Raw genomic sequence first — 19,238 nt, 5'->3', positions numbered from 1 at the left:
GAAGAATGAACATAGATAAGAGAATTTACATTTATTTAAATAAAATAAGAAAAAAAGAGAAGAAATGAATTGGGACTGAAGTTTATTGTAATGATCATTAAAGGTTAAACATGTTAAATGTTGAAAGTTGAAAACATTGTGAAATATGAAAGGAGGATTAAAGTAGTGCAGTAATGGAGGTTTCTAGCTTGAATTGTAAATCCACAGGACAGAACAGCCAGGCAGGAGGTGGGGGGTTAGTTGGTGCTGAAAATGCACCTCATGAGCAAATGCCGCATTAGGTGTTAATGCATCATTGGAGCAGGAGTTAGCCACAATGAGTTAGCAGACAGGAAGACTGATGGTAGAACGGACTCTCTTTGAGCTGGAACAACCTGTCGACTGCTGGAACAAGATTTTTGCTTTCGCATTTTAGCTTGAGATATTTTAAGGTTTTTATTCTACTTGGTTTAAAGTAACATTTTCGGAGGAATCGTTAAGGTGACCTCATTGACAGAAGTGTGTTAATGTAGCTGTTACAGAGTTTTTTTAGACACCAACTGAGGGACTGATCATCTTGAGGGGGAGACAAAGAGCCGTTTATAAATTGTAGAAGGTTTTTCTTGTTATTATTGTCATTAAATATTGTCCTTCTGATAAAATTGTGATCGACAAATAACATTTTATTGGCACATCCCACTAATGGTTTAAGGGCGCTGGAGGCATCTATAAAGTTAATTCATGGTTGATTTGATCTTATCATTGATTTGTGATTGGTTGATTTGTGATATTAATTTGTGATTGGTTGATTTGTGATTGGTTGATTTGTGATATTGATTTGTGATTGGTTGATTTGTGATTGGTTGATTTGTGATATTGATTTGTGATTGGTTGATTGATCTGGAATTTTTTTATGGTTGTTTCTGGAACTTTGAATAAACTTGCTTTATTGTTCTGAAACCATGTGTCATCAATGAGTTATACCAGTGCTTTTCTCTAGGTTTCTGAAATAGACTTGATCAAATCAAATCAAATGTATTTATATAGCCCTTCGTACATCAGCTGATATCTCAAAGTGCTGTACAGAAACCCAGCCTAAAACCCCAAACAGCAAACAATGCAGGTGTAGAAGCACGGTGGCTAGGAAAAACTACCTAGAAAGGCCAAAACCTAGGAAGAAACCTAGAGAGGAACCAGGCTATGTGGGGTGGCCAGTCCACTTCTGGCTGTGCCGGGTGGAGATTATAACAGAACATGGCCAAGATGTTCAAATGTTCATAAATGACCAGCATGGTCAAATAATAATAATCACAGGCAGAACAGTTGAAACTGGAGCAGCAGCACGGCCAGGTGGACTGGGGACAGCAAGGAGTCATCATGCCAGGTAGTCCTGAGGCATGGTCCTAGAGCTCAGGTCCTCCGAGAGAGAGAAAGAAAGAGAGAAAGAGAGAATTAGAGAGAGCATACTTAAATTCCCACAGGACACCGGATAGGACATGAGAAGTACTCCAGATATAACAAACTGACCCCAGCCCCCCGACACATAAACTACTGCAGCATAAATACTGGAGGCTGAGACAGGAGGAGTCAGGAGACACTGTGGCCCCATCCGATGACACCCCCGGACAGTGCCAAACAGGAAGGATATAACCCCACCCACTTTGCCAAAGCACAGCCCCCACACCACTAGAGGGATATCTTCAACCACCAACTTACCATCCTGAGACAAGGCCGAGTATAGCCCACAAAGATCTCCGCCACGGCACAACCCAGGGGGGGGGGTAATTTTAGCATCTGGTTAGTTAGTCTGTCGGGAACCTGAGTTGCTGGTATAAAGGAGCCTGAGACCCAACTATAGGTACTGAGTGCATTGGTAGGAGTTATAAGAGGGGCGTGTCTGGACTAAGCCAACCCAGGGGCGGGCAGCCCATTCAGTGTGCTGAGGTTGAAACTCTGGCCCGGACGATCCTGAAAAGGCACCAGGTTTATTGGTTCAGGGTGAGGGAGGCACTCGACTTTGGGGATATCCCGCTTTACTGCAAGGCCCTTACCGTTGAGTTTGAGGAACAGTCCCTTGCTGTGTACTAGGTCAGTAGACAGGGGAGAGTTCAATTGTTAAATCCTGCATAGGTGGTATTTTAGTTTTGACAGTACCTTAAATAAGGATCTGCCCCTTTTTTCAATTTTCTCCTAAAATGACATACCCAAATCTAACTGCCTGTAGCTCAGGCCCTGAAGCAAGGATATAGATATTCTTGGTACCATTTGAAAGGAAACACTTTGATGTTTGTGGAAATGTTAAATTAATGTAGGAGAATATAACACAATAGATCCGGTAAAAGATAATACAAAGAAAAAAACCAACGTTATTTTTGTACTTCTTTTGTACCATCACCTTTGAAATGCAAGAGAAAGGCCATAATGTATTATTCCATCCCAGCTGCAATTTAGATTTTGGCCAGTAGATGGCAGCAGTGTATGTGCAAAGTTTTAGACTGATCCAATGAACCATTGCATTTCTGTTCAAAGTTTTGTGTCAAGACTGCCCAAATGTGCCCAATTTGTTTATTTTAACAACTGTCATAAACTTTGTTTTTATCATTAACTATAAAATACGTTTATAAAATATACATTAAAAGATACATTTTATAAAGGATAAAATCGAAAAATAAAAGTTATACGTTTGACCAGGTTTTATTTGTTTTATATTTAATTGCTGTCAAAAAGCGGCTTTGAGTCTTTGAGAAAGTGATACATAAATCCCATATATTGTTAATGTTCCGTTATTTCAGCAAATTGTTATGAAATATTTGATGTACATGTTTTAATGACTAGAAAAATAAATGTCCTAAATGAAATGCTTGCTGGTCCTGAAGTAGATGTATTATGGTGGATTCGTAGTAGTAGTAGTAGTGGTAGTCAATGATCCCTCTAATTATTTTCGGCAGTCAGCAATTTTCAGGTCTGCAGAGCGCAAATTTGTATGTTGTGAAAATTCTGTGCAACTTCTGGTGCATGTTTACAGTGAACACTGAGGCTGTACCCGCTTTAAGTTAAAGTTAAAACAGTGGCCAAGTACTGTGGCTCGTTGATCAATAATGTTGAGTTGAGATGAACCTGTTTGTCCACTTGTCCTACAGACAAGGTGACTGAAAATGTTGTTGTTTGATGCAAGAAAACCACTTTACAAAATAAAATGTATTATTATTCCTTGTACATTTATTACAGAGAATCAAGCACATTATGATACTCTCTGTCTATTGGTCACTTAGCTCATTCAAGCCTGTCTTAATATACAACATGTTCCTTTTAAGACAGAAAAAAAGCGTCTTACTTATTAACTTGCACACGAAATGCACACGTTTTGTGTTCTTGTGGGAAGCAACCACTCCCCTATTGCTGACTAGAAATTAGCTATAACTCATTTACAAAAAATAGGTACAAATGTAGCTCTCACTTTGATCTCAAAACAAGAGCATTTACTCACAACAACTCATGCTGTAAACACAGTCCAGTTCAAAGTCAATGGCCCCGGTCCATATATAGCAATGGTCTATTTGCGTATAGTGATGCTACAGCTCGTATTGGTTATTGTGCAACTGTCTGTGTAGAGTGCCTGTCAATACAATAGAATCCTACTGCAATGTCCTCTGAATACAATAAAATCTCATGCATAGTTTATTTTGTTTTGGTATATTGCATTGAAAGTGCATGCCCTCCGTAGCCTTTAAACAGGTCAACATTCACAAGGCTGCGGGGATTACCAGGATGGACGTGTACTCAGAGCATGCGCAGACCAACTGGCAAGTGTCTTCACTGACATTTTTAACCTGTCCCTGACCGAGTCTGTAATACCAACATGTTTCAAGCAGACCACCATCGTTCCTGTGCCCAAGAACATGGAGGAAACACGCCTAAAGGACTACCGCAAACACCACCACCACTACGCCACACCACCACAACCACCATGGTAGCCCACACCACCACAACCACCATGGTAGCCCACACCACCACCACCATGGTAGCCCACACCACCACCACCATGGTAGCCCACACCACCACCACCACCATGGTATCCCACACCACCACCACCATGGTAGCCCACACCACCTCCACCATGGTAGCCCACAACACCACCACCATGGTAGCCCTCACCACCACCACCATGGTAGCCCACACCACCACAACCACCATGGTATCCCACACCACCACCACCATGGTAGCCCAAATCCACCTCCACCATGGTAGCCCACACCACCTCCACCATGGTAGCCCACAACACCACCACCATGGTAGCCCTCACCACCACCACCATAGTAGCCCACACCACTTCCACCAACACCACCACCACCATGGTAGCCCACACAACCATGGTAGCCAACACCACCACCACCACCACCATAGTAGCCCACACCACCTCCACCATGGTAGCCCACACCACCTCCACCATGGTAGCCCACAACACCACCACCATGGTAGCCCTCACCACCACCACCACAGTAGCCCTCACCACCACCACCACAGTAGCCCTCACCACCACCACCACCACCATGGTAGCCCACACCACCACCACCATGGTAGCCCTCACCACCACCACCATAGTAGCCCACACCACCTCCACCCCAGTAGCCCTCACCACCACCACCACAGTAGCCCTCACCATCACCACCACGGTAGCCCACACCACCACCACCACCACCATAGTAGCCCACACCACCACCACCACGGTAGCCCTCACCACCACCACCATAGTAGCCCACACCACCACCACCACTACGCCACACCACCACAACCACCATGGTAGCCCACACCACCACCACCATGGTAGCCCACACCACCACCACCATGGTAGCCCACACCACCACCACCACGATGGTATCCCACACCACCACCACCATGGTAGCCCACACCACCTCCACCATGGTAGCCCACAACACCACCACCATGGTAGCCCTCACCACCACCACCATGGTAGCCCACACCACCTCCACCATGGTAGCCCACAACACCACCACCATGGTAGCCCTCACCACCACCACCATGGTAGCCCACACCACCACAACCACCATGGTGGCCTATACCACCATGGCATCCCACACCACTTCCACCAACACCACCACCACCATGGTAGCCCACACAACCATGGTAGCCAACACCACCACCACCACCACCATAGTAGCCCACACCACCTCCACCATGGTAGCCCACACCACCTCCACCATGGTAGCCCACAACACCACCACCATGGTAGCCCTCACCACCACCACCATAGTAGCCCACACCACCTCCACCACAGTAGCCCTCACCACCACCACTACAGTAGCCCTCACCACCACCACCACTGTAGCCCACACCACCACCACCACCACCATAGTAGCCCACACCACCACCACCACGGTAGCCCTCACCACCACCACCATAGTAGCCCACAACACCACCCCCATGGTAGCCCTCACCACCACCACCATGGTAGCCCTCACCACCACCACCACGGTAGCCCACACCACCACCGTTAATCTAAACTAAATACAAGCCTTTGCCAACCCACCCAACCAGTTTATACATACAGTATGCAGCAGTTAATCTGTCATGGAGGTTTCATGTCCAAATACAATAGAACAGAAAACTAGACCAGGTAAGTCAGTTACCTGACAGTGTCTAAGTGATCATGTTTGATGACCACTGTTTGCATTTTACATCCCTCATCCAGGGCGTTTGCCTGTTAGGTTTTCGGGAAAAGGAAACTTAACAAAAGAGAAAACTATCCATTGTAATGATGATGATGTAGATAGTCATGTGACTGAAACTCTTCACTCCATGTCCACATATTTTTATAAAAGTTTTACATAATGTACATTAAGGATTTGACCATATCCCCCCCCTCCATTCAACACACCCACCCAACCCCCCCTAGTCCCTTCCCTACCTCTCCGCCCTACCTCAGTCCACCCACCTCAAATTTTGGATGAAAAGGGTGCCCATTTGTAACTGCAAAGTTCATATTTGGCAAAATTAACTAATACGTAGGAGCTTCGTCCACGAGCTTCTTCTCCATTCACCTGCTAAACCGGAACTCCCCTCTTGTATTTGAACTGAATACACGTTTAAACCTTAGACCTGTTACTCCATGTCTTCCTGCAATTTAACTAGTAGCCCACATCACCACCATGGTAGCCCACACCACCACCATGGTAGCCCACATCACCACCATGGTAGCCCACACCACCACCATGGTAGCCCACATCACCACCATGGTAGCCCACACCACCAATACCACCATGGTAGCCCACACCAACACCACCACCACCTCCACCATGGTAGCCCACAACAACACCACCATGGTAGCCCACACCAACACCACCACCACCGCCACCATGGATGCCCACCCCACCACCACCACCATGGTAGCCCACACCACCACCACAACCATAGTAGCCTACACAACCAAAACCACCACTACGGTAGCCTGTACCACCACGACCACCACCATGGTAGCCCATACCACCACGGTAGCCCACACCACTTCCACCACCACCAACACCACCACCATGGTAGCCCACACAACCATGGTAGCCCACACCACCACCACCACCATGGTAGCAAACACCACCACCACCATGGTATTCCACACCACCACCACCACTACGCCACACCACCACAACCACCATGGTAGCCTATACCACCATGGTATCCCACACCGCTTCCACCAACACCACCACCACCATGGTAGCCCTCACCACCACCACCATGGTAGCCCTCACCACCACCACCATGGTAGCCCTCACCACCACCACCACGGTAGCCCTCGCCACCACCACCACGGTAGCCCTCACCACCACCACCATGGTAGCCCTCACCACCACCACCACGGTAGCCCACACCACCACCGTTAATCTAAACTAAATACAAGCCTTTGCCAACCCACCCAACCAGTTTATACAAACAGTATGCAGCAGTTAATCTGTCATGGAGGTTTCATGTCCAAATACAATAGAACAGAAAACTAGACCAGGTAAGTCAGTTACCTGACAGTGTCTAAGTGATCATGTTTGATGACCACTGTTTGCATTTTACATCCCTCATCCAGGGCGTTTGCCTGTTAGGTTTTCGGGAAAAGGAAACTTAACAAAAGAGAAAACTATCCATTGTAATGATGATGATGTAGATAGTCATGTGACTGAAATTCTTCACTCCATGTCCACATATTTTTATAAAAGTTTTACATAATGTACATTAAGGATTTGACCATATCCCCCCCCTCCATTCAACACACCCACCCAACCCCCCCTAGTCCCTTCCCTACCTCTCCGCCCTACCTCAGTCCACCCACCTCAAATTTTGGATGAAAAGCGTGCCCAAATGTAACTGCAAAGTTCATATTTGGCAAAATTAACTAATACGTAGGAGCTTCGTCCACGAGCTTCTTCTCCATTCACCTGCTAAACCGGAACTCCCCTCTTGTATTTCAACTGAATACACGTTTAAACCTTAGACCTGTTACTCCATGTCTTCCTGCAATTTAACTAGTAGCCCACATCACCACCATGGTAGCCCACACCACCACCATGGTAGCCCACATCACCACCATGGTAGCCCACACCACCATCATGGTAGCCCACATCACCACCATGGTAGCCCACATCACCACCATGGTAGCCCACATCACCACCATGGTAGCCCACATCACCACCATGGTAGCCCACATCACCACCACGGTAGCCCACACCACCACCATGGTAGCCCACATCACCACCATGGTTACCACACCACCACCACCACTACGCCTCACCACCACAACCACCATGGTAGCCCACACCACCACCATGGTAGCCCACATCACCACCATGGTAGCCCACACCACCATCATGGTAGCCCACATCACCACCATGGTAGCCCACATCACCACCATGGTAGCCCACATCACCACCATGGTAGCCCACATCACCACCATGGTAGCCCACATCACCACCACGGTAGCCCACACCACCACCATGGTAGCCCACATCACCACCATGGTTACCACACCACCACCACCACTACGCCTCACCACCACAACCACCATGGTAGCCTATACCACCACCACCACTACGCCACACCACCACAACCACCATGGTAGCCTATACCACCATGGTATCCCACACCACCACCACCACTACGCCACACCACCACCACCACCATGGTATTCCACACCACCACAACCACCATGGTAGCCCACACCACCACCACCACGGTAGCCCTCACCACCACCACCATGGTAGCCCACACCATCACCACCATGGTAGCCCTCACCACCACCACCACGGTAGCCCACACCATCACCACCATAGTAGCCCACACCACCACCACCATGGTAGCCCACACCATCAACACCATGGTAGCCCACACCACCACCACCACGGTAGCCCTCACCACCACCACCATGGTAGCCAACAACACCACCACCATGGTAGCCAACAACACCACCACCACCACCATAGTAGCCCACACCACCTCCACCATGGTAGCCAACAACACCACCACCATGGTAGCCCTCACCACCACCACCATGGTAGCCCTCACCACCACCACCACGGTAGCCCTCACCATCACCACCATAGTAGCCCTCACCACCACCACCACGGTAGCCCTCACCACCACCACCATGGTAGCCCTCACCACCACCACCACGGTAGCCCTCACCATCACCACCATAGTAGCCCTCACCACCACCACCATGGTAGCCCTCACCACCACCACCATGGTAGCCCTCACCACCACCACCACGGTAGCCCTCACCACCACCACCACGGTAGCCCTCACCACCATCACCATGGTAGCCCACACCACCACCGTTAATCTAAACTAAATACAAGCCTTTGCCAACCCACCCAACCAGTTTATACAAACAGTATGCAGCAGTTAATCTGTCATGGAGGTTTCATGTCCAAATACAATAGAACAGAAAACTAGACCAGGTAAGTCAGTTACCTGACAGTGTCTAAGTGATCATGTTTGATGACCACTGTTTGCATTTTACATCCCTCATCCAGGGCGTTTGCCTGTTAGGTTTTCGGGAAAAGGAAACTTAACAAAAGAGAAAACTATCCATTGTAATGATGATGATGTAGATAGTCATGTGACTGAAACTCTTCACTCCATGTCCACATATTTTTATAAAAGTTTTACATAATGTACATTAAGGATTTGACCATATCCCCCCCCTCCATTCAACACACCCACCCAACCCCCCCTAGTCCCTTCCCTACCTCTCCGCCCTACCTCAGTCCACCCACCTCGAATTTTGGATGAAAAGCGTGCCCAAATGTAACTGCAAAGTTCATATATTAACTAATACGTAGGAGCTTCATCCACGAGCTTCTTCTCCATTCAGCTGCTAAACCGGAACTCCCCTCTTGTATTTGAACTGAATACACGTTTAAACCTTAGACCTGTTACTCCATGTCTTCCTGCAATTTAACTAGTAGCCCACATCACCACCATGGTAGCCCACATCTACACCATGGTATCCCACATCACCACCATGGTAGCCCACACCACCACCATGGTAGCCCACACCACCACCATGGTAGCCCACATCACCACCATGGTAGCCCACATCACCACCATGGTAGCCCACACCACCACCATGGTAGCCCACACCACCACCATGGTAGCCCACATCACCACCATGGTAGCCCACATCACCACCATGGTAGCCCACACCACCACCATGGTAGACCACACCACCACCATGGTAGCCCACATCACCACCATGGTAGCCCACATCACCACCATGGTAGCCCACATCACCACCATGGTAGCCCACACCACCACCATGATAGCCCACATCACCACCATGGTAGCCCACATCACCACCATGGTAGCCCACATCACCACCACGGTAGCCCACACCACGACCATGGTAGCCCACATCACCACCACCATGGTAGCCCACATCACCACCACCATGGGAGCCCACACCACCACCATGGTAGCCCACATCACCACCACCATGCTAGCCCACATCACCACCACGGTAGCTCACACCACCACCACGGTAGCCCACATCACCACCACCATGGTAGCCCACACCACCACCACCACGGTAGCCAACACCACCACCACCATGGTAGCCCACACCACCACCATGGTAGCCCACATCACCACCACGGTAGCCCACACCACCACCATGGTAGCCCACACCACCACCATGGTAGCCCACATCACCACCACGGTAGCCCACACCACCACCGTGTTAGCTTACACTACCAACACCATGGTAGCCCACACCACCACCATGGTAGCCCACACCACCACCATGGTAGCCCACACCACCACCACCACCATGGTAGCCCACATAACCACCACAGTAGCCCACACCACCACCACCATGGTAGTCCACACCACCACCATGGTAGTCCACACCACCACCATGGTAGCCCACACCACCACCACCATGGTAGCCCACACCACCACCACCATGGTAGCCCACACCACCACCACCATGGTAGTCCACACCACCACCACGGGAGCCCACACCACCACCATGGTAGCCCACACCACCACCACCATGGTAGCCCACACCACCACCATGGAAGCCCACACCACCACCATGGTAGCCCACACCACCACCACCATGGTAGCCCACACCACCACCACCATGGTAGCCCACACCACCACCACCATGGTAGCCCACACCACCACCACCATGGTAGCCCACACCACCACCACAGTAGCCCACACCACCACCACAGTAGCCCACACCACCACCACCATGGTAGCCCACACCACCACCACGGTAGCCCACACCACCACCACCACGGTAGCCCACACCACCACCATGGTAGCCCACACCACCACCATGGTAGCCCACACCACCACCACCATGGTAGCACTAGGCCACCTGTGTAGATTATAGACGGAGGCTCCGACCCCACCAACAAAAAATTTGAAACTGTCAGAAAACGAGCTGAATCAAAGATCGACACAGCCAACGAGTTGTCCAAGGGGCTTCGAGGGGCCTGGTTAATACCAACCCTTGCCAGACAAGTCTTTAAAGAGGTCCTTTCCAGCTTAGGGGTCCCGTTCGCACAGGCACTTTCTGAGGCAGACCAAGAAATAGCCTCCTTGGCTCAAAGGTGGAAGTGTCCGGTCCTGTCCAATGACAATGACTTTTATATTTTTGCCATCCAGGCTGGATTTCTTCCCATGTCCCATTTTAAATGGCAGAACGCGTCTGTGCAAGGCTGGAGTCCTGAAAATTACATCCCCTGCAAGCGGTACACCACAACAAGCTTCTGCAGACAAGTCAACATCAACAGACAGCTTCTCCCAGTCTTCGCTGCCATCGCAGGAAACGACTATGTCAACTTGGATGAGATGGGCTTTCCCATCAAGTTTGAAGACAGCTTGTCGATGGAACCCAATTGGAAGCGCGGTAAGTTTGAACGTATTACGCGTATACCGAAGTAAACATAACTACTACAGATGCATTTGGGGCGGCAGGTAGTCTAGTGGTTAGAGTGTAGGGACGGCAGGTAGCCTAGTGTTTAGAGTGTAGGGACGGCAGGTAGACTAGTGGTTAGAGTGTAGGGACGGCAGGTCGTCTAGTAGTTAGAGTGTAGGGACGGCAGGTAGACTAGTGGTTAGAGTGTAGGGACGGCAGGTAGCCTAGTGGTTAGAGTGTAGGGACGGCAGATAGCCTAGTGGTTAGAGTGTAGGGACGGCAGGTAGACTAGTGGTTAGAGTGTAGGGACGGCAGGTAGACTAGTGGTTAGAGTGTAGGGACGGCAGGTAGACTAGTGGTTAGAGTGTAGGGGCGGCAGGTAGTCTAGTGGTTAGAGTGTAGGGACGGCAGGTAGACTAGTGGTTAGAGTGTAGGGGCGGCAGGTAGACTAGTGGTTAGAGTGTAGGGACGGCAGGTAGCCTAGTGGTTAGAGTGTAGGGACGGCAGGTAGACTAGTGGTTAGAGTGTAGGGGCGGCAGGTAGACTAGTGGTTAGAGTGTAGGGGCGGCAGGTAGTCTAGTGGTTAGAGTGTAGGGACGGCAGGTAGACTAGTGGTTAGAGTGTAGGGACGGCAGGTAGACTAGTGGTTAGAGTGTAGGGACGGCAGGTCGTCTAGTGGTTAGAGTGTAGGGACGGCAGGTAAACTAGTGGTTAGAGTGTAGGGACGGCAGGTAGACTAGTGGTTAGAGTGTAGGGGCGGCAGGTAGTCTAGTGGTTAGAGTGTAGGGGCGGCAGGTAGTCTAGTGGTTAGAGTGTAGGGACGGCAGGTAGCCTAGTGGTTAGAGTGTAGGGACGGCAGGTAGCCTAGTGGTTAGAGTGTAGGGACGGCAGGTAGACTAGTGGTTAGAGTGTAGGGGCGGCAGGTAGTCTAGTGGTTAGAGTGTAGGGGCGGCAGGTAGTCTAGTGGTTAGAGTGTAGGGACGGCAGGTAGCCTAGTGGTTAGAGTGTAGGGACGGCAGGTAGCCTAGTGGTTAGAGTGTAGGGACGGCAGGTAGCCTAGTGGTTAGAGTGTAGGGACGGCAGGTAGTCTAGTGGTTAGAGTGTAGGGACGTCAGGTAGCCTAGTGGTTAGAGTGTAGGGACTGCAGGTAGCCTAGTGGTTAGAGTGTAGGGACGGCAGGTGGCCTAGTGATTAGAGTGTAGGGGCGGCAGGTAGACTAGTGGTTAGAGTGTAGGGGCGGCAGGTAGTCTAGTGGTTAGAGTGTAGGGACGGCAGGTAGACTAGTGGTTAGAGTGTAGGGGCGGCAGGTAGACTAGTGTTTAGAGTGTAGGGACGGCAGGTTGCCTAGTGGTTAGAGTGTAGGGACGGCAGGTAGCCTAGTGATTAGAGTGTAGGGACGGCAGGTAGCCTAGTGGTTAGAGTGTAGGGACGGCAGGTAGCCTAGTGATTAGAGTGTAGGGGCGGCAGGTAGACTAGTGGTTAGAGTGTAGGGGCGGCAGGTAGTCTAGTGGTTAGAGTGTAGGGACGGCAGGTAGCCTAGTGGTTAGAGTGTAGGGGCGGCAGGTAGACTAGTGGTTAGAGTGTAGGGACGGCAGGTAGCCTAGTGGTTAGAGTGTAGGGGCGGCAGGTAGCCTAGTGATTAGAGTGTAGGGGCGGCAGGTAGACTAGTGGTTAGAGTGTAGGGGCGGCAGGTAGTCTAGTGGTTAGAGTGTAGGGACGGCAGGTAGACTAGTGGTTAGAGTGTAGGGGCGGCAGGTAGACTAGTGTTTAGAGTGTAGGGACGGCAGGTTGCCTAGTGGTTAGAGTGTAGGGACGGCAGGTAGCCTAGTGATTAGAGTGTAGGGACGGCAGGTAGCCTAGTGGTTAGAGTGTAGGGACGGCAGGTAGCCTAGTGATTAGAGTGTAGGGGCGGCAGGTAGACTAGTGGTTAGAGTGTAGGGGCGGCAGGTAGTCTAGTGGTTAGAGTGTAGGGACGGCAGGTAGCCTAGTGGTTAGAGTGTAGGGGCGGCAGGTAGACTAGTGGTTAGAGTGTAGGGACGGCAGGTAGCCTAGTGGTTAGAGTGTAGGGGCGGCAGGTAGCCTAGTGATTAGAGTGTAGGGACGGCAGGTAGCCTAGTGATTAGAGTGTAGGGACGGCAGGTAGCCTAGTGGTTAGAGTGTAGGGACGGCAGGTAGCCTAGTGATTAGAGTGTAGGGACGGCAGGTAGCCTATTGATTAGAGTGTAGGGACGGCAGGTAGCCTAGTGGTTAGAGTGTAGGGACGGCAGGTGGCCTAGTGATTAGAGTGTAGGGGCGGCAGGTAGACTAGTGGTTAGAGTGTAGGGGCGGCAGGTAGTCTAGTGGTTAGAGTGTAGGGACGGCAGGTAGACTAGTGGTTAGAGTGTAGGGGCGGCAGGTAGACTAGTGTTTAGAGTGTAGGGACGGCAGGTTGCCTAGTGGTTAGAGTGTAGGGACGGCAGGTAGCCTAGTGATTAGAGTGTAGGGACGGCAGGTAGCCTAGTGGTTAGAGTGTAGGGACGGCAGGTAGCCTAGTGATTAGAGTGTAGGGGCGGCAGGTAGACTAGTGGTTAGAGTGTAGGGGCGGCAGGTAGTCTAGTGGTTAGAGTGTAGGGACGGCAGGTAGCCTAGTGGTTAGAGTGTAGGGGCGGCAGGTAGACTAGTGGTTAGAGTGTAGGGACGGCAGGTAGCCTAGTGGTTAGAGTGTAGGGGCGGCAGGTAGCCTAGTGATTAGAGTGTAGGGACGGCAGGTAGCCTAGTGATTAGAGTGTAGGGACGGCAGGTAGCCTAGTGGTTAGAGTGTAGGGACGGCAGGTAGCCTAGTGATTAGAGTGTAGGGACGGCAGGTAGCCTATTGATTAGAGTGTAGGGACGGCAGGTAGCCTAGTGGTTAGAGTGTAGGGACGGCAGGTAGCCTAGTGGTTAGAGTGTAGGGACGGCAGGTAGCCTAGTGATTAGAGTGTAGGGACGGCAGGTAGCCTAGTGGTTAGAGTGTAGGGACGGCAGGTAGCCTAGTGATTAGAGCGTTAGGTCAGTACCAAAAGCTTGCTAGATCGAATTCCCGAGCTGACAAGGTGAAAAAAATCTGTCGTTCTGCCCCGTAACAACACAGTTAACCCACTATTCCTAGACCAGTTAACCCACTGTTCCTAGACCAGTTAACCCACTGTTCCTAGACCAGTTAACCCACTGTTCCTAGACCAGTTAACCCACTGTTCCTAGACCAGTTAACCCACTGTTCCTAGACCAGTTAACCCACTGTTCCTAGACCAGTTAACCCACTGTTCCTAGACCAGTTAACCCACTGTTCCTAGACCAGTTAACCCACTGTTCCTAGACCAGTTAACCCACTGTTCCTAGGCCAGTTAACCCACTGTTCCTAGACCAGTTAACCCACTGTTCCTAGACCAGTTAACCCACTGTTCCTAGACCAGTTAACCCACTGTTCCTAGACCAGTTAACCCACTGTTCCTAGACCAGTTAACCCACTGTTCCTAGACCAGTTAACCCACTGTTCCTAGACCAGTTAACCCACTGTTCCTAGACCAGTTAACCCACTGTTCCTAGACCAGTTAACCCACTGTTCCTAGACCAGTTAACCCACTGTTCCTAGGCCGTCATTGTAAATAGGAATTAGTTCTGAACTGACCTGCCTAGTTAACAAATATTGATATATATACAGTGGGGAGAACAAGTATTTGAAACACTGCCGATGTTGCAGGTTTTCCAACTTACAAAGCATGTAGAGGTCTGTAATTTTTATCATAGGTACACTTCAACTGTGAGAGACGGAATCTAAAACAAAAATCCAGAAAATCACTCTGTATGATTTTTAAGTAATTCATTTGCATTTTATTGCATGACATAAGTATTTGATCACCTACCAACCAGTAACATGAGGTGATGGGGGCAGATGAATGGCACGACATTGGGCCTCGGAATCTTGTGACGGTATTTCTGTGCATTCAAATTTCCATTGATAAAATTGGATTGTGTTCATTGTCCGTAGCTTATACCTGCCCATACCAACCAACCCAACCAATTTGGGATCCAGATCCAGAGTTTTTTACAAATTGTGTGCAGCAGCTTGTCTGTTGCGAGGTTTCATTTCCAAGTCAGATGGAATACAAAACTTTTTATATAAAACATTCCTACTAATGAGGGCCGATTAAGACACAAGTTAAGCGCACGTCAATGGAACGTAATTCCTTTTTTATGTACCATTCTCTCTTTGTGTTGTCTGACCATGAATTTAAAAATTTCTATTCTGGTTAGAGCCAGTTTGCGCTGTTCTGTGAAGGGAGTAGTACACAGCGTTGTACGAGATCTTCAGTTTCGTGGCAATTTCTCGCATGGAATAGTCTTCATTTCTCAGAACAAGAATAGGCTGACAAGTTTCTGGCCATTTTGAGCCTGTAATCGAACCCACAAATGCTGATGCTCCAGATACTCATCTAGTCTAAAGAAGGCCAATTTTATTGCTTCTTTAATCAGTACAACAGTTTTCAGCTCTTTTAACATAATGGCAAAAGGGTTTTCTAATGAGCAATTAGCCTTTTAAAATGATGAACTTCGATTAGCTAACACAACGTGCCATTGAAACACAGGAGTGATGGTTGCTGATAATGGGCCTCTGTAGCCTATGTAGATATTCCATAACAAATCTTCCAATTCCAGCTCCAATAGTCATTTACAACATTAACAATTTCTACACTGTATTTCTGATCAATTTGATGTTTTTCTTTCAAAAACAAGGACATTTCTAAGTGACCCCAAACTGTTGAACGGTTTTGGATATCATGATTATTTGCATAAATTAGGAGGACATTGTTTAGCAGTCTCTGCCATGATGTGCTGCAGCAGTAGGCCTAACAGCAGAAACATTGCTAAACTAATACATTCCTCTCCTGCTAGATGTACAATTAAAGGGGAATTACAGATTTTTTTTACATTTGTTAGCATTTTTTTTCAGACCTCTACATTTTTCTGTTGATGTGATTTAAGCATTGACATGGACTCAGAACATCAATTTCTGTGTTTTTCTCTCTGAATAATTGTAATATTGAGAGTAAAAAACAGAATTTGGAATAATTCTAAATAACATTTTATGTGGCCCCCTTAGAGTTGTTATTTGACTATTATATATTGCCAGAAAACACATATCTTGTATAAGGAACAGGGGAAGAGTTGCAGGGTTAAGGAGAGGAGAAGAATTTGACGATTTGAAATCCATTAAAAAAATGAGTAGCTCGTGAAATTCATTTTTCTTCATGTAGCTGTCATGCTAGAAAAGGTTGGAGATCCCTGCTGTACAGGCTTCCTTATTTTCACTCTGTCAATTAGGTTAATATTGTGGAATAACTACAATGTTGTTGATCCTCAGTTTTCTCCTATCTCAGCCATTAACGTCACCATTGACCTCGAGGTGAAATCCCTGAGCAGTTTCCTTCCTCTCTGGCAACTGAGTTAGGAAGGATACCCGTATCTTTGTAGTAACTGGGTGTATTGATACACCATCCAAAGTGTAATTAATAACTGGTGTACTTGATGCTCAAAGGTATATTCAATGCCTGCAATATTTTATATATATATATATATATATATATATATATGTGTTGTTTTTTTGTGCTTGGGAAGGGGTTGTCTTTTTCAACAAGTTGCTGAAATGGCTGGCCAGTTTCCAGGAGAAGCAGGAGGCCTTGGACAATGTGCACCTCCTCATTGGTCATGGGGAAAACAACATGGATGCTGCCCTCCAGGCCCTCTCTCGGGGCATAGAAACATACCAGATTCAACCCGAAAGCCTGGAGCGTTTCTTCAATGATGGCGAGGCTCCTGATGCCGGCCTTCTCCCAGACCATCTGAGTGTCCTTCCAGACTGGACTCTGCTGCCGTTGACGAAGGGGACACTTCCCCCCTACATGATATACATTCTGCAGCGGAGGCCAGTGATACAGGGTATCCAAGTGGAAGATCACAGCTTACCCAGTGGGAACAACACCTCTCGGCCCATACGGCAGGTATTCTACGGGCTGCTGCTGGGTGAAGGGAGGGAAGTAGAGGAGTATGACAGGGAAGAAACAAACCTGACCAGCAGCATGGTTACAGCCATCCTGCCCAGTGCTGCACAACAGCTGCAGCTGGACACACTGGATCAGGTATGTCGACATGTGATATAGTATACAGTATATCAGGTATGTAGACGTGATATAGTATGCAGTATATCAGGTATGTAGACGTGATATAGTATGCAGTATATCAGGTATGTAGACGTGATGTAGTATACAGTATATCAGGTATGTAGACGTGATATAGTATGCAGTATAATATAAACATACTGCTGCTGTTGATTCTGAAATTGATTCTCATTCTCTTGTTCTGTTTCTTAGACTCCACATTCAGTGCGGCTTGAGGTGTTTTTGGAGACCGTTGGTGTGTCCCAGTCCACTTTGAAGGGTCTCCCACCTCACCTGGGACTTCCTGTGGCTGTTACCTACTACTGGCTGAGGCACGCCCATCCCCGACCAGACCATCCTCTCCTGCAGGCCCTGCTACTAGGACTGGTGTATGGAGAGCTCTGCAGACAGAGGAAGAGCCAGAGAGGTATGGACCAGAATATGAATGAAAACACACACACAGCCACACACAACTTGGAATTTATAAATAAAGTGCGTGAAGTGCAGCCAATGACTCCTCTCCTTCTTGTGTATCAGGGTTTATAGAGGAAGGACCAGTGTTGGAGAGGATGAGAGGGCTGATTCAGAGACGTGCTATGAGTCCAGACCTGGGTGTGGCCCACGCCTATAACCAATGGCAGCGCTGCATGAGGGATGGCCTTTACCTGAACCAAATTCTGTGTCTCCCTCTACCTGAGCCTCAGTGTGCCTGGTAAGGTGTCCCTTCCTAAAACAACCCTAACCTCTAACCTCTAGAGTAGACCAGTGGTATTCCTTTACATTGTTTTCTAGCCCAGCAGCAACACAGCTAATTCAACCCTCTGTTGTTTCCCTGTTGGAGTCTAGGCTGTACAAGGGTAGTCTGCTGCACCAGCTTGTGGGCCAACTGAGAGGGGGGGTGACCCCGGATTCTCTCCTGATGGAAGACCCTTCCTCTGGGCAGCTGTACAGAGCCATGCTGGAAGCCATACTCAACTCCTAGGAAGCTGAGACCACTGGACAACCTGACGGACCCTCCACAGATTCTGGTGCTGGAGGAAGAAGAGGATGTTGATGATGATGATGGTGCCGGAGGAGGTTGTACTGAAGTCCCAATGTCCCACTGCAAGAGGAATGAAATATTTAACAAAGCTCTGTCAAGTTGTAAATATCGGGACCACTAAATACAGACCACTATATACAGACCACTATATAACTGTTGAGTTATAGATATATGAACCACTATACATACATCTGCTGAGTTATAGATATAGGGACCACTATATAGGACCACTATATAGGGACCACTATATAGGGACCACTATATAGGGACCACTATATAGGGACCACTATATAGGAACCACTATATAGGGACCACTATATAGGGACCACTATGGGGAACGACTATATAGGGACCACTATATAGGGACCACTATATAGGGACCACTAGGGACCCAGTTTTCTGTGACATTTTAGTGACAGAGGGCCTGGATAGGAAGGCCCCACTTGCATACACCCACACACACACACACACACACACACACACACACACACACACACACACACACACACACACACACACACACACACACACAAACTCACGAAGTAGTTTCACTTTCATTCACACACAGAGAATAAAGAAGAATGAACATCGATAAGAGAATTTACATTTATTTAAGTAA

The 19,238-nt window shown here is 48.7% G+C and overlaps 1 protein-coding gene across 1 annotated transcript; it reads left to right on the top strand.

Annotated features, from left to right (window-relative positions):
- Positions 1-5,046: 5,046 nt before the first annotated feature.
- On the top strand, positions 5,047-18,559 carry LOC149984295 (single-strand DNA endonuclease ASTE1-like). Its single transcript, XM_090230530.1, has 6 exons — positions 5,047-5,106; positions 10,870-11,395; positions 17,039-17,559; positions 17,791-18,004; positions 18,124-18,289; positions 18,424-18,559. Exons 1-6 carry the CDS (start codon positions 5,047-5,049, stop codon positions 18,557-18,559), a joined length of 1,623 nt encoding a protein of 540 aa, XP_090086656.1.
- Positions 18,560-19,238: the final 679 nt, after the last annotated feature.

The sequence above is a fragment of the Oncorhynchus mykiss genome, chromosome 3 (genome assembly GCF_057628025.1).
Source record: "Oncorhynchus mykiss isolate SJ-2025 chromosome 3, ASM5762802v1, whole genome shotgun sequence".
NCBI lineage: Eukaryota > Metazoa > Chordata > Actinopteri > Salmoniformes > Salmonidae > Oncorhynchus > Oncorhynchus mykiss.
This window is presented reverse-complemented; position numbering and strand designations above follow the sequence as displayed.